Here is a 25,588-nt window from a genome sequence, read left to right as displayed (position 1 = left end):
GGTTGAAACCAGAACAATATTGTACATTAGAAGTTTGATCACCGTACAGTGGCCACATGAACTCAGATTATGACTTTTTCGGGTTCTCCTGTCTCATTGTACCAAATTTTATAAGGTGTTTTACATGCAAGCTACTTAATTTGTTGCATTTGGTATATTTGAGAGAGAGAGAGAGAGAGAGAGAGAGAGAGAGAGAGAGAGAGAGAGAGAGAGAGAGAGAGAGAGAGAGAGAGAGAGCACGCCATCAACGTCTAGTCGTAGAAACCTACAATTTGAGGTCAAGGGTCATGTTGCAAGAGAGGTTCTTACATCACCATCCGAATTATTTTCACCTGAAAGTTGAATGTTTCGAACTGCTTTCTTCCAAAGCAAACCCCTTGATAGCTTTTTAGGGTTTCGAAACCATCCCCTCGCCGTGCATCGATTAATTCGAACAGTTCAGGCGAAGTTCTCGTCCAGAGGCAGAGGCGACAGTACACGAAACTTAACCTCCCATGGTCATGGTAGAAAAGTCAACGTGAAAATGGAGAAATTGAAGTTTGATAATTTAGTCCTTCGTGCACTCCCAGTCGATGACAGTGAAGAAGAGGGGGCAAGACAAGTTCCAGGAGCATGCTTTTCTCGAGTGAAGCCCACTCCGGTGGCGAATCCTCGGACCGTTGCGTTTTCTACCTCAGCTATGACTTTGCTGGATTTGCCCGAGTCTGAACTCAATCGATCGGAGTTTGCTGAATACTTCTCGGGGAATAGATTACTACCAGGTTCAAAGACCGCTGCACATTGTTACTGTGGACATCAGTTTGGTCATTTTTCAGGACAACTAGGAGATGGGGCAGCCATGTGAGTAAATAATTTTGCACAATTTCACAGTGTGACCACAGCGAGCAATGAATGTGTTTACTTATTTTTTTATTATTTAAATGTATAAATTAAATACCTACAACTTACAAAGGTGTCATATATCTATACATGAGTTTTAATTTGGTTAAACATGAACACCAACATAATAGTAATAAAAAGTGTTTTAGAAAATAACCCAAATAAAACCAGCTTTTTGTTTTCAAATGTTTCATTTTTTTGAAGTTATCTATAACACCTTGTAGATATATGGAAAATATAGTATTAGTGCAAACCCCCACCCACACAATGCACACACACACACACACACACACACACACACACACACACACACACACACACACACACACACACACACACACCAACTTATATTGTACTAGCACATGCCAACATATATTTATGGCATGGCATATAGTCTGGGTACTTTGCAACCACGGACTTCCTGCAAGGGTTTATGGGAAAACAACTGATGATCAGCATATGACATCACATTTAGCCTATCCTGTTTGTCTTGTCATGTTTATTGTTTATGTGCCCACTCATACAACTAATTTCACACCTTGAACAATACAGTGATGCACAGTCTGGTATCGGAGTGAGCTTTTGAACAGTTTGTACTTTTACTGCACTACATTGTACACACTCTAGGTATCTTGGTGAAGTTTTGAACAAGGAAGGAGATAGATGGGAAATCCAGCTCAAAGGAAGTGGACTGACTCCATTTTCTAGGACAGCAGATGGACGGAAAGTGTTGAGGTCTAGCATCAGAGAATTTCTGTGCAGTGAAGCAATGCATCACCTAGGTATTCCTACAAGTAGAGGTAAATACCTAATATTGGCACTGGCAAGAAAATGATATCCAAGTGAACATTTTTTGTGAATGTGTACTACATTTGTATACATCTCTTTCTATGTAGCAATTAAGGTAATGTTCAATCCATCACATTACAGTGACTAACAAAAGAAAATTTATTCATTGAAAATATTACAATCATCCAGTACTGTAGAATTGCATATATGTGTATATGAGAGAGAGAGAGAGAGAGAGAGAGAGAGAGAGAGAGAGAGAGAGAGAGAGAGAGAGAGAGAGAGACAGAGAGACAGAGAGAGAGAGAGAGAGAGAGAGAGAGAGAGAGAGAGAGAGAGAGAGAGAGAGAGAGAGAGAGAGAGAGAGAGAGAGAGAGAGAGAGAGAGAGAGAGAGAGAGAGAGAGAGAGAGAGAGAGGATGTGCAAATGCAGAGAGATTGGGACAGGTAGAGGCAAACTGATGACGACTGTCAGAGATAGTGACGGAGACAGGAAAGCAGAATATTCTCAGCTGTGTATACTTATAATACATGGTTCACTCATTTTCCATCAGAGAAATTCTATAGAAATGTAGCCAAGTATTCATGCATGTCAAAAACCAAAGTACTGGTAAGTAGGCTGAGGAAGAAAAACAGAATAATGGTGCTATCTCCATACAATTACTACATAAAGTGCAGCACAGACAAGGAAGTACTTTCTTGTCTGTGAGTGCTGTCATGCCGTAAGATGATGGCAATTGAATTCTAGCCTGGATAGCTAACACATACAAAAAATATTGCAACATGTTGATATAATAGTATCCATAGATATTGATGTGTTGAGATGTGAATGTATCATAACTTGAGGGAAAGTGTGGTGATTTTGAATGTTTTGGCTTGTATTTGAAGCACTGCAAAAGCATGACATAAATATGCATATATCATGATGTACATGTAGTTTAAAAGAGCCTGTCTGTAACCACTCACTACTCCACTGATGTCATCCAGGCGGGTTTGAGCTTATTACATAAGTGGAAACAGTAATGAATCATTTAGGCTATATCATGCATAAAAAGAAAGTAAACCCCTTTATGTTTGATTTTAGTGCATACAACTCGGCTTGCATATGTTAAACGATGAACACTTTCTCAACTTCAAGACCAAATTAGACTCAGGCCATCACATGACAATTTCCTTTAAAAAAAACAAAACCTTGTAGGTAATCCCCAACATAGATAAACACATGTTGAGTGTAGTAGGACTCCTGTGCAAGATTTCAAAGGTCGATAATTCAATAGCAAAAATCAATTAAAGTAATGTATACTCAAGGCTGAAATAAGTCTGACTGGACTTTTCCTTTAATTTGATAGCAGTATTGAGTAATCAGTACAAGTGTTATTCGAGGCAGAAATAAGTCTGAGTCTGACTGGACTTTTCCTTTAACTCTTGACATTTTCAAAGTATTTGAAAAGACATACTTATCCTACTTGGTATTCTGATTCTACAGCAGGGAGTTGTGTTACCTCGGATACCAGGGTCGTCAGAGATATTTACTACAATGGCAATGCCAAGATGGAGCAGGCTACGGTAATTTTACGTATTGCACCAACATTTCTCAGGTATGACTTTAAATTATTATGTCAAATGATGACCAAGAAGTAAATGCAGACAGTAGGGTTGGGGCCTTAGATAGCAAGTTTTCTGAGAGTGACTTCACATTCAATATCAACCAGTGTTTATACTTTATGACAGGGATTAACTCCACATACTACCTTTGGGTATACCATAGCAGGGTACCCTCCAAGATCTATGGGGTAACATGTCACCATGTCCCATCAACAGGCTTTGTCAGTTTGTTTGTTTGCTTGTAGTCCCATTTTGGTCTGAATCCAAACAAAATGTTCTTCACAGATAACATTACTGTATAACACACAACCCAAAAAAAACTTTCCTTGTTCTGGAATAATATTCTACTTAGTAGTTTCAATCTCGTCGCATTAATTCTTTACCTCGTATCTCTCGGTCAAATTACAGCTTGAATTCCAAACTAGGCAAGAATGATATGAGCACACATCTACTCACAAAATTCCAAAGTCTGTCATTTCATATGATTGTGTAATGTTTTTTGTAAAGTTATAATACAGTATCAAATAAAATTAAATGATAGATTTTATTAAAATATGTAAATTTGTGTTGTAATGTACAACATTTTTCTTGTATCATCTGACAGATTTGGATCCTTTGAAATCTTCAAACCTACGGATGGTTTGACAGGTAGGAAGGGACCAAGTGTTGGCAGGAAAGATATCCTCAAACAGATGCTGGAGTATTCGATTAAAACTTTCTTCCCACAGGTAATTAGATCACACACTCCCAAAAGGAGTGTTTCTCAACTGTACCGTCACATAATTTGTATAATAATGATGTCATCCCTGTTCATTCACCTGTACCTTCACGTCATTTGCATATTAAATGATGTCACACATATTTACGCAGATATACATTGTCATGAAGTTTTGTTATCTTATGGGAATCATGTTTCTATTGTGTTTGGAAACATTGGCATGAAGTTTTGTCATTTTATGGGAATCATGTTTCTATTGTGTTTGGAAACATTGGCATGAAGTTTTGTCATCTTATGGGAATCATGTTTCTATTGTGTTTGGAAACATTGGCATGAAGTTTTGTCATTTTATGGGAATCATGTTTCTATTGTGTTTGGAAACATTGGCATGAAGTTTTGTCATCTTATGGGAATCATGTTTCTATTGTGTTTGGAAACATTGGCATGAAGTTTTGTCATCTTATGGGAATCATGTTTCTATTGTGTTTGGAAACATTGGCATTCAGATCGCAAACTTGGAAAAGGAGAACATTTTCACAGAGATTTAACATTGAATTGATAGTAGAGACATGTTGTAAGTATAAGTGATGGGAGGTCTGTAGTGATGAGGGGGTGATGGGGGTCTGTAATGATAGTAGGGGGATGATGGGGGTCTGTAAAGACAAGTCTCGCATTCTTCCGCTATACCAGTATGATTGGTGTTAGTTACTTATCTGATGTGAAACTCAAGATAGGAACTGATTCTCACTTATAGATCTCTGAAAGCCTTGAAGACGACCAGCATAAATACCTGGCATTTTATCGAGAAGTCGTTCTGAAGACGGCAAGATTGGTTGCTGAATGGCAGTGTGTTGGCTTCTGTCATGGGTAAGACAAGTCATACAACCTTGTAGGTTTAAGATTTCTTTCAGAATGTACTACTTTCTTTTGAATATCTTGTCAACTATGATTCTCTGTTATATAAATTTATTAGAAAGATAGATAGATAGATAGATAGATAGATAGATAGATAGATAGATAGATAGATAGATAGATAGATAGATAGATAGATAGATAGATAGATAGATTCACTTTTATTAAATTGTGTACATAAAGTGTTTTATTGGAACTTATTTCCTTGGAAAAAAATTAAAAACTTTTGTACATATTCAGCTAAAATAAACCCAACACTAAAATACATAACGACATATAAAATACATGGTATCCATTTTATTTTGGCCATAAGTAGATAGAGTTCTGTCCCGTGTCCATCTAAACTATCTTCTGATTCTTAGTATATGACTTAATCTTTTCAATTTTCAGAGTGTTAAACACAGATAATATGAGTATTCTAGGTGTGACTATTGACTATGGACCGTTTGGATTTATGGATAGATATGACCCTGACTACATCTGTAATGGATCTGGTAAGAATAAAACAATATTTGTCAGCCCAGTAGTACTTATACATGTATCTACTTGATGTGAAATTCTAACAAAATTCACACTATAATGAGGCACCACAGCTAGCTAGACACTGTGTCATGTCTTTTTCAAACAATCAATTCCAAGCATTGATAGACAAATCATTGAACTGTTCTCGTTATGGCAACACTATCTTATCTATTTCCTTAAGTACATGTTATATACTGAGTGTTCAGATATCAAAGTCTGCTTTCAGCTCGCTTGTCAGTTTGGACCATATACAATTTCAGTTCTATATTTAGATATTATTCTCCAGTATTTTTTTTCCATTCAGCCAAGGAAAATATGATTGAACTAAGGGGCCTTGTCATGATGTGTTGATAAACAAGTATTGCCAAAACTCGTAGGTCATGAGAATTTTCTGGGTGAATGAAGAAAAATCTGGGGGAAATTGTATGATTATACCTGCGTAAGCATAATTTATGAAAAATTTGAACAAAATAATGTTAAATTTGGATTGCTTTGGCATACATTCCAAGCGCTGCAGATCTAGTGACTTAGATGTGAGTTGTTGTGACATAGAGCAACTAGAGTATGAAAACCCAATATGTTTTGTTAGAATGCGTTAAACATGGCTTGCATGTGTGGTATAGTAATGTTTGTGTTTCAGTCAGGTATCCACCGGGAACTTGACAGTCATAAAGTTAAAGAGGAGAGTTTAATGTTAATATTTTCTGTAACAGATGATGGAGGGCGATATGCCTTCAACAAGCAGCCATCGATTTGTAGGTGGAACTTGGAGAAGTTTGCAGAGGCACTGTCTGGGTATACTGCACAGGAACAAGTGTTACCACTGGAGTTATCCTTACCAGTATTAGAGGAATATGACAGGGAATATGACAAATGCTACCTGGAGAAGATGAGGAAGAAACTTGGATTGATAAAGAAACAGTTGGATACTGACAAGTTAGTGATCAATATTATTGGCATCATTAGGTTAAGAGGGATGAAAGAATAAATGTATAACTTTTGTTAGAAAAACTCGATGAATACAAGGTAGCTCTAAGGTTGGTGAATTTGTGTGTGTGTGTGTGTGTGTCTGTCTGTCTGTCTGTCTGTCTGTCTGTCTGTCTGTGTATGTATGTGCCTGCCTGAATGTCTGTGTGTGTCTGCATGCATGCTTGCAATATGTGTGATAAAGTACAGTAAATGACAGGCAAAGTTGCAGGAAAGATATGTTTGCTGTCTCATTTGGAATATTTCAGGGCAAATGAATAGATCCTTTGTGTGTGAATTGAATTTACAAAATGTCACTTTTTGTCAAACAACCAAAGAAGATCAAGACCTGCTACATTTTATAATATCTAATATTCTCAGGGATATAGATGAATCATAGTTATCACAGTATTTTTGCTAAGGGCAGTGAGTAGGTAAAATCTACCAGTAAGTTCCCATGTCATTTTACCTGGGTTCCCAAACAGAATTACCATAGACTGATTCTATGGGGAAACACCATTTTTAGCCCTTTCCACCTTTCTGTTACCGGGGTTCTGCAATCTTAGCAAAAACACTGTTATGAAGTGTCACTTCAGAACTCATTTGATGTCATTGATTTTGTTTTTTCACACAGAGAGTTGGTAGATTCATTGATGCAGACACTACAAGATACAGGTGCTGATTACACAAACAGTTTACGATGTCTGAGTACATTATCACTACCTAGCAGTCCTGACTATGAGCTCAAGCTAGAAGAAACCAAGACTTTGCTACTGTCTCAGTGCTGTACTCTAGAAGAACTCAAGAAAATATATCAACCTAGGATGGATCCAAGGTTTGTTTAACCTGTCACTCCCCGCAAACCATTTTAGTTTGGAAAAGTCCCATTGTCTACCAGTGTTAGGCTAATCTAATATGTAGGGATAGGTAAAACCAGTGCTTTTTTTTTTTTATATTTAATCAGTCTTTATTGCTTTTCAAACAAAATGTATACATATACAAGTGTACAGAAGTGGAACAATAGGAAATAAAGAAAGAGTACAAGTAAAACCATCTGACAAATGCTACCCAGAAAAGATGAGGAAGAATGCCAACATCAACATAGTCTATACAATTTTCTTTCTAGTGACTATCCTGCATCAGTACACTTTAATACTCACGATCACAGTACTTCAAACCATACATCTATCATTATTCTAAGTGATCAGCAATGAAGATGCAAATATGTATTGACAAAAGCATACTACCATCTATGGAGAAGAGATATAAACATAATTAATGAGTGATTCCAAATCTAAAGAAATCTTGCTTTACTGAAATGTATGAATTTTAGTCCCACATTATTTAATATCCTGAATATGTGACTCATTTCTGAAATCATTTCATTTCATATGAAATCAAAAGTCGGCAAAAAGTTCAATGGTTCTTTTTTCACCGAGATTTTTGGTTGAAGAGCAGAAGTCCAGCTCTTAAAATGTTTTTCTTTATCATATTCGTGAAGCTGCATGGGATATAATATTACAATGTTGATGAGTGCTGACAAAGATATATTTACAATATAACCTTACAAAATGAAATTGGAATAAAGAAGAGAATTGTGAAATTGTTCTCTTTAGCAGTAAGATGTTGTAGTTTACTGTTACAGTATCAATGAGGTTCGAACTATCGAACATTACATTGCACTCTGTTAGAATTTTGTTGAAAGCAAAACTGAAGGTTTTGTCCACAACTGTGGACTCGTTCACCCATGTGGTGTTCTGGATTGGTCACATGACTCATCAGTTGGATCAACAGACAAAAGAATGGGGGTCTTAAAACTTCCACACATGTGGACTTTCATTATGTTGTCACCTGATCCAAATGATGAGTCATGTGACCAATCCACAACATCAGTCTTGTGAATAAGTTCACAGGTGTGGACCAAAGCTTCAGTTTTTGACTTCATAAAATTTCAACTGTGTGTAGCATGCAGTAGTTTAAAAATTAATTGTTGTTAGTAAGTAATTACCTTGAGTATTTACAAAAAATATGTCTTTTGTACACAGAGAAATGATGATGATAATGATGCTGATGCAGTCCAACCCATCTTTGTTGGCCAACCTGGGGAGAGGTCAAAGTGTACTGGTCAAGGAGATGGAACGGACTGAGAAGATGAAGGAGATTGAGGTGGGTGTCTTTCTTGATCCTTTTTAGACGACTCATTTTGTCAGGAAGAATAATAATATTGTCAATTTTCCAGTGCCAAGGTGCATTGCTTGTGAAAATGTCATTTATGTAGTTATACTTATTGGTTTGTTTTGTCTTTATTACATCTTCAATATTTGCTCTTAGGACTAATTATTGATAACAGCATATTCACCTTAGGTATAGATATTGTTGGATAGGTACAGCTGTTTTGTTAGATAAAAGTTTCACATTGAAATATTGCCAAAAGAAACCCAAGAAAGTCATAACAAATGCTGTGAACTTAAGATTTTCCAACATTTTCAACACATGTAATGCCACAGTGATAGTGGGGGTAACCAAGTAGTACTTCACCAGTATGTAATATTTATAAGACCTTTACCACTTTAGGTGTTGTGTATGTATGTATGTATGTGTATGTGTGTGTGTGTGTGTGTGTGTGTGTGTGTGTGTGTGTGTGTGTGTGTGTGTCTGTGTGTCTGAACATCTGTCTGTCTGTCTGTCTGTCTGTCTGTCTCCGTGTGTCTGTCTCCGTGTGTCTGTCTCTGTCTGTCTGTCTGTCTGTCTTTCTGTCTTTGAGTGTGTGTGTGTCTGTCTGATAGTCTGTACCTGTCTCTCTTTCCAAAATAGTCAACATTCCTTCCAGATATAAACCCTTCAAAAGCCAGGGTAGGAACTAGTGCTATGTACAAAATGAAGCCAGTCCAGGACACATACACCTTACTTTTGAATACAAAAAGCAGCTTTCCTAATCTCATTAAAACTGCCTGCACATTTCCCAATACAGAATTTAACTGAGGAGAAAAAGAAACAAAGTGACAGTGAGAAGTGGATGAAGTGGCTACAAAAATACTCTGACAGATTAAAACTGGAAAGCGAAGGTTTAGAAGACGTAGATGAATTCATTCAACACAGGGTAGATGTCATGAACTCCAATAATCCTAAATACATACTGAGGAATTACATAGCTCAGAATGCTATAGAGGCTGCTGAAAATGGAGATTTTTCTGAGGTGGGTCATTACTTTCTTTTGATTTTTTTTAGCTCTGCTGTCAATGACAGCTAAGCAGAGCTTGAGGGTTAGGTTGACTTTTTCTATTTTCTTCTTCTTCTCTGAAATTGGCCGTCGGATTGTTATGATATTTGGTGTGCAAGTCCCTTTAGGAGAGACTATTCAGGTTTGTTATATTAATGCCAAGTTGATATGAGTCATTTTCTATTTTTATTACGTTTTTGGGAGTATATTTTGTGACAAAAATGATATTTTCAACTTCTCCATAATGTCCAGTTGTGAATGGTAAATAGTCACTCTGAATATGATAGATAGACCAGAAGATGCACTTTGAACAGTTTCAACCCACTGATACAAATCTGTTTATGCTAGGGAGTGTAACTGTATTCTGCCCATATCCTAACCCTAAGCCTTACTCCCTAGTTCGAATACAAATGGTCATCTATTGCACAGTTGGTCTACTCTTCTTGATTTTTTACCCAGTCTCGAACAGATCAAAACCTCAGTAGTTCAATTTTAAATACGGTTGAACCACTTTTTTAAATCAAAGCGTTCGTTAAAAGCTGGACAGTCAGACATATTTTTATACCTCAGTGGGTTTTAGGTGACTATATGCTTATAAAGCTAGCATCAACTTTGTTATGATACATGTATCATCCTGTCTCATCTTGTCAGATCTTGTTTGATCAAAGTTCGGCACTGCAGAGAAGTGATGTTGCATTTACACATTACATGATTGTATTTGTTTTTCGTAATCCTGTTTCGGTAGGTTAGAAGGGTGCTGACATTATTGGAGACGCCTTACAGTGAGAATGTTGAACTTGATGGTGTGGCAGCGAAAGTAGAGGAACAGGCTAGTGCTTCAAGTGCAAGTTCAGCTGTCCAAGGTAAAACGTTCATATCAATATCGTGTGTACAGTCAAATAGTTCAAATTTGCTCCCCCCCCCCCAACCTGCTGTTGATAGCGTACTAGTATTGGTTTCGAAGTATTTTTCCAAGTTTAGTATACTTGCAGAAGCGTACAGAAAATGATACCAACTTAGATTTTATAATCTCTCTCACAAGGATACTGATATGCCAACTGTAACAATCCATGCATTTGCCTGATGAATAGACAATGACTTTTTTTCCTTGACTTAGTATGTTGCTTTTCAATGGTACATACACTGTAATATAGTTGAAGAATGAAAAAAGTAATACATAAGTTTGAAATGTGTATTCCATTACTTGAATTTCAAATGTATTATAGCAGAATTTATACTTGCTACTTCAAGGGACACAGTTTGAGTTTACACATGTTTGGGCGTAGTTTATGCTGCATATTTATAAGGTACTCACAGTATTGTACTTACTGGAGCACACATAGACATTACTTGTTGTCACTGAATCAAACCTGGTTTCAAGATATACTTTATAAACAATCCGATGACCTAATTTATAATACATATAAAAATGTTCAAGAAAATCCCCAACATGCCAGAAGAAAATTGTAATGTTATAGAAAGCGTGCATCAATATTAACATGATTTTGAAATAGTTCAATAGAGGGTATTATGTAAGTATTTTCACTTGAATAAAAAGCTTTTTAAAGACAGCTGTATCACTTTAATTCTACATATACATGTATTTTTTGAGAACCACGAGCATAGTAGTTTAGAAACTAAAGAAGATTTTACATACTCACTGAAAAAGTACTTAATGTAGGTATTTCTCCATTTCTCAAATGTGTTCTCTATTATCAGAATAAATTGATATGTTTTTGTTTTGTATGAATTATCAATTTTGGCATCATAATCAGTGCCATTATTTTTTCTCTCTGCATATTTTACAGGCGCATGTGGTCTTGCACCAATACTTTACTTAACTTCTTCCTGTGTATATGTGCATGTGGTCTTTTGCCAATGTCATAATAAATTTTTCTTCTCTGTATATCCCACAGGTGCATGTGGTCTTACACCAACATTGAAGAGTCATGCTGGTGTAGCCTATGATAGCAAGGCTCCACAGTGGTCCCTGGATCTAGTAGTTACCTGATCATCGTAAAACTGCCTTGTTAAAAGTGGTAAAAACAACTGTTTTCAAATAACTTCCTCGTCCATTCTGCGATAGTACATAATTTAAGGGTCAAACAACATTAAAACTGAATTTTGTCATTTGTCTAAAAATGAAAAGAAATTTGTACTTTTACTACCTGTTTGTCATAATCCAGAAGACATCAGTAGGCTGTATGCCAGTTCTTGGAAAAACAAAAGAAGTGCATATATGTACATTGGCCTCTAGGAGTGCTGTTCACAGCAGAACATTGGCCAAGAAATCGAAGTCGTGTTGTGAAATTTTTGTGTATGCATTGGCCACTCGGAGTGCTGTTCACAGCAAAATTTTGACATGTAGTTGAGGCCAGTGAAATTGCCAGCTCGCTGCTAGCTGCTAGCTGATAATTGACAAATTCACAATATCGAGAAGACAGTCCAGTTATCACTAATAAGTAACAAAATATAGCAAGTTCCAACATCAAGTTTCACCACAGAACTGTTGTCATAAACATTATCAACAATGACAGTTTGACTGATTTCTTCTGAAGAATAAACGTGTAATGACATAAACTTGAGAGAGAAAAAAGAGAAAAAATTATTTGAAAGAATGGAATTATGAAACTATTTCCAAAGTTTGAAAGCAGTTGTTAAACCACGTAAATAAGGCAGTATGTATGGAGGTGTACAACTAACAGTTTATAGTCATTTATTAACAACATCCTTGTATTAACCTTATCACAGCTATAATGAACAACCATAGTATTGCCACTTAGGTGGTCATGTGAATGAAAAAAACGATGTTTATGAAAAAAGGGTATTTATTTTCGATATTTAAATTAATAAAACAACTTCACTATCTTCTACTACTTGATAAAACAATGTGAAACAGTATAGACCAAGTTAGGATTTGTAACTCAATAATTGCGAAACACTAAAAATGTGTAAAACGTTTATTATTGTACACAGGGAAATGAACTGGGTGAACACAAGTATTCACTATGTGTCAGGTACAATCTGTGCATACATCTGTTGCTTTCCCATGATGTAGTGAAACATCTCAATGCATAAATAGTCTGATTAGTTGTGTTTATTTGTGTTTACAAGTGATTACTTTTGTTTACCCAGTTTGTTTACAAACAATACGCTGAAGGTACAATAACAATTTTTAGAAAAATACATTTGTTAATAGTTTGTGATTATAGAGTTACAAATGTGGACTTTGGTCTTCTTGTTTTAAATTGTTTTCTGAAATAGAAAAACATTATTGAAAATAAATATCCATTTCTCATACATATGGCTATTTTAACGTCAAATAAATGATGTATAGCTAGGTATTTTATGAAATGGTGAATGCAAGGATAGATTACTTGCTAAAGGTTAGCTGTTAGTTGTACCCATTTCCTCCCCTTTTCTTGTGCCTGGCAATGAGTGGTGACAGTTTTGTCACAGAATGACGATGTTATCATAAACCCAGAGGGAGTGATGATGTCTGATGGAACTCAGCTTAGGCCAAGTAATCAAACATCACACACAAACAGTTTGTTTTTCAAAGTATCTACAGGGTAATTGAATTTTTTAGTTTTTATAATTAATGTTAGAAAATTATGCAGCAGGTAGTAGTGATTACTTGCATCAGTTTGCATTCATAATATTTTTATTACACTATACCGAAAACACTTTTGCATACCTGTATGCAAATGAGTGTACAATTGTACCTTGTACACGAAATCAAGTAAATGCAAAGTTACCTTTTTTAAAGTGAAATTTATTGTTTTGTGTAAACATATGTAGTAACAGTAGAACTTGGAGTCACGATGGTCGAATGAGTAGTGACTGCCTTGTAATTGTCCTAGTGGTAGGTTCAATCCTCACCACCGCCGTTTGTTTCTGAATGGCTGAACTCCTTCGGCAAGATTGAACCATGATTGTGCCCCAGTCAACTACAGAAATAATGTATGGTACAATATTTGGATAAAAGATGTTTTTATGTACTTGATGGACAAAGTTCAAGATATTTACATTTCTACTGTAAAATATAACATGTTCTTTCACTTTCCATGTAAATTGTAATAATTAATACTGAATAGAGATATGTAATGACATTAAAACTAGTCATGAACTTTTGCAATGAAGCCACATATACCTTAATGAATTGAATTGAATTGAAGTGATCAATTGTGATCAGTTTCATAAACAATTGCCGTTTCAAATTGCTGGTAGAAAACATAGGAATTGTGATTCAATACACCCTTGAGGTTGAGATTCTTGAATTCTGTATTTTGAGTAACGCTCTAAGATCACATGATCATAAACATGTAACGCTCTAAGATCACATGATCATAAACATGTAATTTGCATATATCGACCATGTTTGTTATATACTCGCTCTATTTCAATGTGTTAGGGTGGGGGTGGGGGTGTTTTTACTTAATTACTTTCACACTGTAAAAATTGATTGTAACGTTTAAAAAGGTAGTTATTTTTGTCAGATGTTAGGAATATAAATGTACAATTTGAGACCAGGAAAACAAGTACATGGGCATTCTTAATTCACAACGTATATCTAGGTATCATCTAGTCCATTGAGGTACGCCGTGATTGGGTGTGCTCACACATCGGTCAACCCCAATGAGGAGGCTGGTGCAAGCAGAACGACATACATATCTTACAGTCTGTGTATAACTGTGCCCAGTCAATCCAGATGTATGGATGTATGAATGGGTACCTGTAGGATATAGATCATTATGTGAAGGATGTAATTCTGTGTGCTAACACTTATTCTATACTTCACAGGTAACTAAGCAATGTAGTATCATAAGTCTGTGCCCCTAAGGAGTAATAATGATTGCACAGCATTTTGAGTAATATTGGGAGAGTGGTATACAAAGATGAATATGAAGAGTTTTTGGTTTTTTATTTGTGTATGTTTACCAATGTATATATAAGAATGGGATAAGGTTTATTTGAACAATTGTCAATAATAATGTTAGCTAATATAGATTTTATAAAGTCATATTTCTGGTAGAGTAATGTTGTGAATTGACATTTCAATGTGCTGGGAGTAAGGGTTATAGATGGGTGTATGATGAAAAAGTAGTGTAAAGTTAGCTATACTAGGTTGAATCACCGAGCACATATTTACATTCATTTACAACAATGTGTTATTATATAAAGTTCATCAGTGCTACTTTTTTAAGTTGAAATGAAAATAAATACACTGAAAATAAACTTATTATAATAAATACTTTAAAAAAAAGATCTTGCAATATTATGATGTCTTCATTTTTCGTATTTCTCTAACTAAGATATTGTTTATATGTACGACGTTTTAAAAAAAAAAATCCGAACCATACACCCTTTCTGCGTCTTGACCACTCTCAGTCATCCAAAGTCATCACTGGGGGCGCTCTCCACCAGCTGTATGACCTAGCTGGCAAGTACAGTCATCTAACAATGTGTAATAATCATTTGTGGCGCGTTTTTTCAATTAAATTCATACTTATGCATGTATTACTCTTTATCTCGCCATCTATAGTTCCAGCCATGCTTCTTTGTTTTCGTTACTAAAACACGTTTTTCAGAATTCAAATTAACACGACTCTTTAAACCTCAGACCACAAAAATATTTAATGGTCTTCTTTTAAACACACAAAGTGACAGTAAAGTTGCCAGCCATCACTGTAAGTGTCACTTGTTAATCATCAAATGAATCATTCCAACTCGTTCGTTATCCGTATATTAGACACAATATTTTAATCAGAAGGCCTAATATGAGCTTTGTGCAATACTACTGGTTTAATAGGTGATAACAGTCAGCGAATTAAATATGCGAAAGTGTTACTTAGCTGAACTTGGTAATTGTTGGCATTGACCAGGATTCAGTAGTAACGTCCCCACTAAGCTGTAGTGTCAAACCAGTCTGCACCAGGATGTTATCTAGGACTCGATCTAAGGGGGAAAAGGACTCAAACAGACACAGGAATTACTTTTGGGTCGGATAACTCATACGGTTCTCTGCAGTAGGATCGTGATTCAATCGAACTCCTTAATTTAGTTGCAGCCGGGAATTAAAGTTCCTTGAGACGTGTTTGTTTTAGTGAACTTGTACTCATGGAGCGCATTCAAAAGAGTGTCCTTCCAACAAGGCCCCTTTGCAATCTGACAAGTATTTTTGAAACAAATTCCATTGTGCTTCAACCGTATACGTCACCAACATTTTATTAAACTAATGTTCATTCCGTAATGCAAATATGGTTAACAAACAAATTGTTTACAGCAAAATTCACTCTCTTTTCCTTATTTAGAAAATGTTCATTATTATAGTTAATGCAATTCAATTCAGAATTCGAAATAAACAGTCGAATAATCATTCTAGAAAGTTCAGCTGTTGAAAGTCATTTGAGGTACAAATTATCACTTGTTGTGACACCTATGACCTGTACTTATTAAGATAAAATAACACGACCTGACCCTTTGGTCTGTCTCATTAATAATCAATTTAACCTTACATGCGTCTTCTTGTTATGGCAAGATAATGTTTATTTACTTGAAACAAAACGTTTACAATTTGTGACTCGTAATAAAAGTCTCCAAAACTTTCTTAGAATAGTCTCCTCACCAGTTTCATGGATTTAGAAGTATATATTTTTGTCAAACGCCAGTTATATTGTCCCAGTCGAATGTTTTCCCTAAAATTATCCTATAAAATCCATGAATCGGGTTAGGAGGCCACACTTTAACAATCAGTAAAATCAGGTTTTCAAAGTTTTCACTTGAATTACGTTGATGTCCATTATCGTATATACGGTGTCCCACAGGTGACATAAGAACAATACATTTGGCCGTATATGGTTATAACGGTTTTTTAAATCATTGATGGATGACAACAGCATGATTATTATTTGTTTACATTACAAAACACAGCGTCAATGTATTTAATACTGTTGTAAAATGTAAGGTGCAACAATTCTGGAATATCATGGACTAGACTGTCGTAGACAGACGTTGGTAGCGCTCTAGGTTTTGCTAGCTGAAACTAAGTAGTCCAGTCCTGTGATATATACCAATATACAACCATATCACATGGAATACTCATATGTCACCAATATCTAAATAATTGCCGTTGTCAATATATGAAGAGAAGAATTATTTATATCATTCAAAATGCAATATGCTAAACGTAAATGCGCTTGATACTGACTCATTTTAAAATTTGTATAAATACGAGGTAAAACTTTCATAAGAGTACGAAATGCAGACAAATAACTTCACACATCATTAAAACAAATTATCTCAAATTACATATTCTAAGTAAGATTGCTCTTCTTAATCTTAGACTAACGTTATTATTGTAACCTAAATAATTCCTCGTGTTAGTAATCAAAAACTGTCCACTGTAAAAAGTTCTCCAAAATTAACGATCATGAATAAAACTCGCCCTTTAAATTCGAACATCACCATCTGGCTTCTGAACACAGAAGCCGTCATTCTCGAAATGAAACTGTTACTCTAGTTACATTAATATACAAAATAATGATGTGCAATGCTTGGTGAACACTGACACTGTACCGTTTAAGCAAAATATGGATCATGTACGTTGCTAGGACAATTATGACATGAAGTGATTTAGAAGTGAAATAAATGGAAAAGGCTTGAGTATTGTCTTTTTTTTCTTTTTTTTTCCACACATATTGAAAATATATTACTCCAAATCGTTTTGTCCAACTATTATCAAACCATGACTTTTGTTTGAATATGTCGTTATTATAAGTGAACTTTCATCTGTCTATTTTTTCGAAATTCGGTGATCAGGCAAAATAAAATAAAATTGTGTGTTTCTGATAACCCGACCGACCCTAGTTTAAACAACATTTTAAACATTGAAAACAGAAAGATAAGAATTTATTTGTCTTCTTTTCTTTCCCCAGTGATGTCTGTACATATTTCAACTATCACAGAAGGGGTATTCGGACGATATTTTATTTGGTGTTGGGTCGAAGCAATATAACTTTACAAAAATAAAAACAATTAAAAAAGATAAGATAAAATAAAAATAAAATAAAATCGCGACCTATACCTACTGCTACTCTTTTCTCTGAGGTCATGTTTTCGGAAGCATACAATTATTTAGTAAGCATATTGCTTGAAATTGCTGTCTGTGAGTACATTACATTGATGAAAAAACCTATATTCAATTTACAAAGTTGTGTAAAACTACAATATATATAATCCATCATCTACACCACTTTACTATAATTTAATATTGAATAAAGATAAAGTTTATTATGAAACCAAACATGGGATTAATTCATCAGAACCAAAAGCTTACAAAATATATTTTATGTTTATAGTTGTTTTAGGCTACGGCCTGTCTCAACTCACGCCTACAATTGTACTTTTCAATATTTCAAGAAACAATTGACCAGAAAGTAAAACGGTAGCAAATTCTGAGGATGAGAATGTTGTCGATGACGTACAAACAGGTTTACTAAATGCATTGGCAACACCAACATTTATACTCCTGGTTTGAAGTTAAACGCTAAAATACTCAAATAAGATCATTCACGTATAATAAGAGTCCCATCCTAGGGTAACACAACTAATTACAAAAAAAAAACAATAAATTGGTCATCATGACAAACGACTACTGTTTTTCCCTTCCACAAAGGTTTTGTCCCAAAAACAAATGTGGCGAATTTCTTGATTGTTATGGTTTTAATGAGTACCAGTATGATGTATTTATTCTGAGGAATATTTAAACTAATTAACTGAAAAGAAAATATGTTGATCACACATAAATGTTTGAATGTTGGACTCACAACCCTAAGTACAATGTAGGATTGAAAAAAATCTGGGGAAAAAGTGAAGGATTCATAATCTTATATAATCCTGACTTGCCATGGAAAAGTTGTTATTTCCATCTATCGTGCCTTCCTTCCGTATGGTCGAACGATTTGAACATCATCATAGATATTGCTGACAATATTACGAAGTGTCGTATAAGAGTTGAAGGAGTATATTAAGACATACAGTTCTATTTCACGTCAGCACACAGTAGACAAGTGTCGTCATGGTACGTCTTGAAGTTTGTTCTGCTGCACAGCCAACTGCTATTCTTGAAAAAGAATACAAGATTGTATCAGTACATATGGTAGCCTATTTTTTTAATTTTATTCTATTCTGTAATGTAATGTAATGTAATGTAATGTAATGTAATGTAATGTAATGTAATGTAATGTAATGTAATGTATTGTAGTGTAGTGTAGTGTAGTGTTGTGTTGTGTTGTGTTGTGTTGTGTTGTGTTGTGCTATTTTATTTTATTTTATGTTATGTTATGTCGTTATATCATATCATGTCATGTCATGTTATGTGTTATGGCCAAAGGCCATATTGTTTTGTTCCTGCAAATATACATAACTCTTGTAATAAATATCTATTGTCCAGTCTCCTGCGAACACCTGTTACATTTGAATCGACACTTTTCCATAGTAGCCATTATGGCTGTCTGTAGATGGTCACTAAGTCTTGTCCTTTACTTTTTTGAGGTTTGTGAAGTTTCAACAGTATCGTAGCAAACGAATGGCATGACTTACCATAAATGACTCTCTCCAAAGTTGAATCATTCATAACTGGGTTCACCGTTTAAAGATAGTTTGTGTTGGGTATGCAGCATAATTGGCTCCACTCATTCTTGTCTCCTGTAAACGAGTATTTCGTCCTCCTGTTGTAGTTATACATTTTGGACACTCTCCTTTCTTTGCCACACTGCCATCACCAACTGCATATATATGTCCCCTTGGACACTTAAACCAATCACCTTGAGAATATTGTATTATCTTGACTTCAGTTCTCACATCGTCTTCTGAAAGTGTGCATCTGATCGCCAGATGAAGTTTTTGAACTACTTTGAGAAGTTCGATGACCTCATTCTCCTTGGACGCAGTCAGTGCCACACCCTTCATTAATATACTGTCTATTTTCTCCAGGTACTCATCGGCTAAATCTGGCAGACGTAATTTGTCTTTGATTATCTCACTTTGCAACCTGAAGAGACAACACAGCAGATTTATCCTTTTAATTTCCATGGTGAAATCCATTGCTTCTTGTTCACTCAGTCGAAGAATAGGATCCATCAACCAACTTTGAAGATGTTTCAATTCATCGACAACATTGGAATGGAAGGTCTTCATCTTCATGTGATAAAATAGTGCCTGGGTGGTATATCGTCCTTTTAAATAAATGTCCGCAGTACGACGGATCCCTGCTATCAATTTCAGAAGATTTATTTTATTTTCAGTGATGCACAGTTGCTCCATGGTTAGATCTTTAGCCAATTCAGTCTCCAGTTCGGCGAATTCACCAAGACCATGAATAGCTAACTCACGATATATACGTTGCTTTGATTTTTGCCTCAGGTCACCATCTCCAATAATCGTAGCCTTGACATGCTGAATGTCTTCAAAGGTCTGCTTAATTACATTTTTATACCTCTGACTATTGCGAATGGGTGTTTTGCATATTGGGCAAGATTTCAGCTGGATTGTGTGAATGTTGCTGCGATAATCTTGATCCATTTCCATCCATTTATCAAGGCCCTCAACTTCTATAAAATGTTCACAGTCTAAAAGTTGGATGAATCTTGCATCATCGTCGTCTTCTGTGCCGAAAACATTCTGCGTGACTTCATCATAGTTGCAAAAACGACACTTCGTTGGACACAGCTCGCCACACAGACCAATACATGGATGATCACACTTCAACAGTTCATCACATGGTTCATTGCATGCTGGTCTTTCACAGAGCTGACCACATCTTTGTTCGCACCTGTAGTGTTTACACCTCCACTCGCAATCTTCTTTACATGGTTGGCATACTTCACCACAAGGTTTTGGACACTTGCTGTGTTTGCAACGATTTTCACATCTCTGCTGACAAGGTGGACAATTTTTCGAGCATAAATCCTCGCAAATATGACCACATACCAATATTCTGTCACATTTACTTGTGCACGGAACGTGCAGACGACTATTTCTGCAGTCCCCACATGTTCCTTTACACATGTGTCCACATTTGAGTAATGCTTTACATGGAAAGGGACATTGCTGTGGGCCATATGAACACCTCACTTTCACTTTGTGACCACAACTCCAGTCATCACGAACAACCTCTTCGTTGCATTGGTCTGCTGACATGCATGGTTCACCACACGTCTTCTTGCAATTGTGTCCACAGGATAGGATCTCGGCACAGTTTGTTTGGCAGTTGGCATCCTGTGGATTTAGATAACAAGGTATTTGCTGCTCGTGGCCACATATTGGAATTTCTTTCTTCACTAGAGTGGTGCAGTTGTCACCACAGTCCATGTGACAATACTTTGGGCATTTATGTTGAAGCTGACACATTATTTTCTCACAGGGTTTTCGACATTTGTAGAGGATGTGCTTAGGATCGCGAGGGTGACAAACCATTTCACATTTATGGCCACAATCTAAGCGGTAATCGCATGGACGAGTGCAACCTCCTTCTGGAGCTTTACTGAAATCTTTGTCTGTAGTTACTTCGATGATATTCTGTGGGTGATTCTGACAAGTAAGACGTAGTTTTTCCCCGACACTCCCTATCTGTCTCATATCATGAATGATCTTACTCCAAAGGTCTTCTTCTTTGGTGAGTTGACTAAAGTTACCAATGCAGAAGAAACCTTTTTTGGCACGAGACAAAGCAACACAGATACGATTGGAAATCTTCAGAAATCCAATCTTCCCTTCGATATTGCTTCTTACAAGGGATAACAGAATGATATCATTTTCTTCACCTTGGTAGTTATCTACAACAGATACTCGAACACCTTCAAACAATTGCTTTGGCATGCATTTTCTCAAGGTAAACAGCTGACCTGTATATGTTGTAAGGATTGTGATTTGTGATGGTGAATATTCTTGCTGTAGGAAGTATTTACACAAGGCAGTTATGAACCTTGCCTCGTGGGTATTAGATTTACTCATAGTGTCTCCAAAGTTTTCTTCTTCATATCCATGTTCCACGAAGAATATATTAGATGAAACACCTTTGATATTCTCTAAATGCTGTACCGACTCATGATTGTGTAGATCTTTATAGAAGTGTTTCATCAGTTCTGCAATTTCTGGCCTCATTCGATGTTGCTGAGACAACCTCTGGCACTGCATGCCATTGTTAACCATTCTCTCAAATAACGATATATCCAGATGGAATTTCTTAGCCAATTTGTACACAGCTGGGTTTGGTCGCAATTGTTGATGATCGCCGATCAATATCAAGTGTTCGCACCCTTTTGTCAATGTTGTGATTATGTGGGCTTCCAGTACCTCAGCCGCTTCTTCAACAATCACTATTTTTGGCTGTAGTTGCTGGATCAGGCTTCTATTTTTAGCCGCTCCAGTAGTAGTCATGCCAATGACAGCTGCTTTCTTTAAGATGACCATCTGTTCTTCATCCTGTACTTCTTTTAGTCGTTTACTAACTGTTTCATATTGTTCATGAAATTGTTCAAATACGCGTTTCTGGCGTTCACAGTATTTTGCAACCCAAAGCCGATATAGTCGCCATCTTTCCTTTAAATCCAAGGACCAGACATTCATGATATGGGCTGCTTCATTATCAGTCATCGCATCTCTGCTGGTTAATCTTTGTACCATTTCACGTTTCCATTTTCTTATAGGCTTTCGTTGGATTTTCCAACATTCATCTCTTGCAGCAATTGTGCCAGCTCGAGAGGCCATAGTTTCAATATTCACTGCAAGGGTCTTCATTGCAGCTCGCTCATTTTCCTTCCTTTTGTGTTCAGAAAATGAGTCACCTTCGTCATCATCTAACTGTCTATTTGCATTTTCTATCTCAGCCTCTTCTGCAATATCAACAACATCATCAGTATAATTTGGGTATTGCGATTCTTGTCCTTGGTCATAATCAGGTTTTGGATTCCCAATCTGGTCTCCCCTAACCTTTAGAGCGAATGCATCCTCAGTCAAGCCAAGCCAAAGAGGAATGATTGGACATGTCCTTCTCTCATAGGCCTCATCAGGCAATATCGGCATCTCTGTTAAACTTTTCAGAAGATTTCGAGAGATGAAAGGCTGAAGACAGTCTTCATTGAGGATTCCCCTTCTTGTTACATCTATCAGTGCAGAAGCCTTCTCCATGGGTTCCTGTAGCATTTTCATCTCATCCTTAACTGTTAATAGGCTTGTGTGGATATGCTTTGGGACACCATGTCTTGAATGCATTTCAGATTTTAAGGAATTCAAATTGTATTTCTTCAGTGCAACACTTGTGCTTCGCCCTCCCACTCGGACAAGGTCCGTTGGTTCAAATTTCTGAATACCCTCCAAGAACTGGTCAAGAGCGTGATTGGTATAGCAGACAACAAAAATTGGTCTTCTATCCATTTCAGCTGTTGTTTTATTTTTTGACCATTGATCTCTATTGTGAAGCAGCGCTCTGACAACCTTTAGTCCAATATAAGTTTTTCCTGTACCTGGGGGGCCTTGAATCACAGCAAATTCCTTAGTCAATGCTGTTTGCACGGCTTCTAATTGGGACTTGTCCAACTTCAGTGTTGCGTCTTTAGGCCAACGATCCAGATGTAAAATTGGGACTGCTTTGGCTTTGGCCAGTAATGGGTCGTAATTAGTATACTCATATTGGTCTTCATCAGATTCTGAATCAGATACACCATCTTCATCCTTAATCTTTTTGACTGGTTCTTGAACCAGGGGTCGTAAGTCATATACTGCTTGGGCTTGTCGCAGATATTTTGGTGGGTCCACTTTGGTTGCAACATCGATGATGTAACGTTTGAATGGTAAACTTTCTTCTTCGATTTCCTGCAAGCCCTTCAAAATGTGTCTGTATGCTTCAAAGTATGCAGACGTCTCAGCCATAATGAATTCGTCTTTTGATGAAATGGTCGCAATCTCTGCTATATCTTCAAATCTCACATCAAGATATCCATGTTCCAGATCTGCTGGAGACCTATTTACTACTATAGCAAACAGCAGCGTTTTGAAGTCATCTTTAGACAGACATAGAAGGGATCCATAGATTAGCCTTTTCGTTGACTGCCATCGTATATGGTTGAAATGAGTCTCATCAAATTTTATCCGGTGGGCAACACCAGTCCATGTGCAAATTGGATACTCGATGTGAACGCCATAGTAGAGTCGAATTTCTTGTGGTTTTGTCGCTTTGGCCTGGGGTTGCCGCAGCATGGCTAGATATGCACTGATACCTTCACGCAATGGAGCCATGAAATCTTCACGCAAGAGCCTAAACTGGACATCCAAGTACTGATTAACTTCTTTGTACCCTCCTTTCACGATGTTTGGCCGAATAAAAGGTTCAACATCGGTATTGATATCTTTGATGTCAGGGAATATGGATAACTCTCTGAAATCATCAGGGGGATCTTCTTCAGCAAATGAATGTTTCTTTTGCCTTCGCTTGGTGTTTTCACGTTCTGTCTCCACCACATCATTTCTGATATCTTTCAAATCTTCAACTATCTTCACAATATCTTCGTCGATGACACTGGTCGAGAGTTTAAGTTGCATAACGGTGCTCTCTAGCGTACATAGTGCAGTAATTGCATTCACAAATGATGATGGTGACCTTTGTAGCACTGTTTTGAGAATCTTTGCAGCATGTTTGATCTGTGGCGGGAATTCAGACTGAGTTTGACATGAACTTTCAGTTGGCATCAGCACCAAAAAACGAGTTAGATGAACCATTAGAAACTGCGAGTTTTGCAAGGTACCAATCAACCCATTCAATAACTGTGGCGACGACGTACAATCGCAGGCTTTGGATAAAGAAGCCAAGAGTAAAACGAAAAGATCCTTCCGAATTGTTTCCTCATCGAGCAATTCCTTAAAACCACTCCTACTAGAATTTAAGGTCAGAACTATCTCGACAGGATCTTTATGTGTTAGTTCTTCTAATCTTCTGTATCCGATAGCTCTTTGTTCTCGTTGTGGTGTCTGATCACGTTCCCTCTGTTCTTTGAAATCCATACCTGGTCCATGATATCTCCTTTCAATTTCACCGAAACCTCGTCGCTCTTGACCGACATCTTCTCTATCTCTCCAACTACTATTATCAAAATCAAAAGTAAGACACTAAAGGATTAGCGAGAACCTCAAAGGAACCTAGTGATTGATGGCATTGATGATATAGATTGGGTTTGTGTTGGGGTGACACACACCGTGATCCCCTACTTTGATTAGAAACGTGTGTGTGTGTGTGTGTGTGTGTGTGTGTGTGTGTGTGTGTGTGTGTGTGTGTGTGTGTGTGTGTTACTCGTGTCTTAAAATTTAAGTTTAATAATTAAATCATTTAAATTGAACCAAGGGCAGAGGAGGCCGTAATGCAAGAGCCCATTCTTTCAAGGAATCAATTTGATGAATCAAATTAGTATTCACTGAATGACGTAGGTCTACTTGTCAGTCAGAGTTGTAAGAAGAACAAATCTAACAGAACAAAATATTGATAAATGTAAGCGTAAGATTCATGAATACAACAACAAAATATGCACAGTATAGTTACAGTGGTGTTTGACTTTGTTCTTGATATCCACGCTCCTGACGAGAATAACGTTCCACCCGTCTTCCTCCTCGTCCACGGTCAATATATCTGTAACGACCTCGTTCCCTGCCTCTGCTTCGATAAGGTTTTTCCATGACACTACGTGGATTTCTCCTTCAGTTGCTAGGAGCATGACAAAGAAGAATGGTATAGAATAATGCTTCCATATACAATAAGCCGTTCCCATTGCATTTATTTATCTATGTGTTTATGTATTCATTCATTTATTTTATTTATTTATTTATTTATTTATTTATTTATTTATTTATTTATTTATTTATTTATTTATTTATTTATTTATTTATCTATCCATCCATCTGCTTCTCTATACATCAATATATTACTGTCTG

At 36.4% G+C, this 25,588-nt stretch overlaps 1 protein-coding gene and 1 pseudogene across 1 annotated transcript; one reads left to right on the top strand and one right to left on the bottom strand.

Annotated features, from left to right (window-relative positions):
• The first annotated feature begins 523 nt into the window (after positions 1–523).
• Positions 524–11,700, top strand: LOC144441832 (protein adenylyltransferase SelO, mitochondrial-like). Its single transcript, XM_078131125.1, has 12 exons — positions 524–840; positions 1,507–1,679; positions 3,151–3,262; positions 3,874–3,997; positions 4,742–4,854; positions 5,290–5,393; positions 6,135–6,357; positions 7,022–7,222; positions 8,433–8,553; positions 9,359–9,583; positions 10,353–10,470; positions 11,524–11,700. Exons 1-12 carry the CDS (start codon positions 524–526, stop codon positions 11,616–11,618), a joined length of 1,926 nt encoding a protein of 641 aa, XP_077987251.1. The 3' UTR covers positions 11,619–11,700.
• Positions 11,701–19,291: 7,591 nt separating this feature from the next.
• LOC144434085 (NFX1-type zinc finger-containing protein 1 pseudogene) lies at positions 19,292–25,333 on the bottom strand (annotated as a pseudogene).
• Positions 25,334–25,588: the final 255 nt, after the last annotated feature.

This window comes from Glandiceps talaboti, chromosome 1 (assembly GCF_964340395.1).
Source record: "Glandiceps talaboti chromosome 1, keGlaTala1.1, whole genome shotgun sequence".
In the NCBI taxonomy this organism is placed as follows: Eukaryota; Metazoa; Hemichordata; class Enteropneusta; family Spengelidae; genus Glandiceps; species Glandiceps talaboti.
The sequence above is the reverse complement of the archived record's forward strand: the minus strand, read 5'-3'. Positions and strand labels throughout refer to the sequence as shown.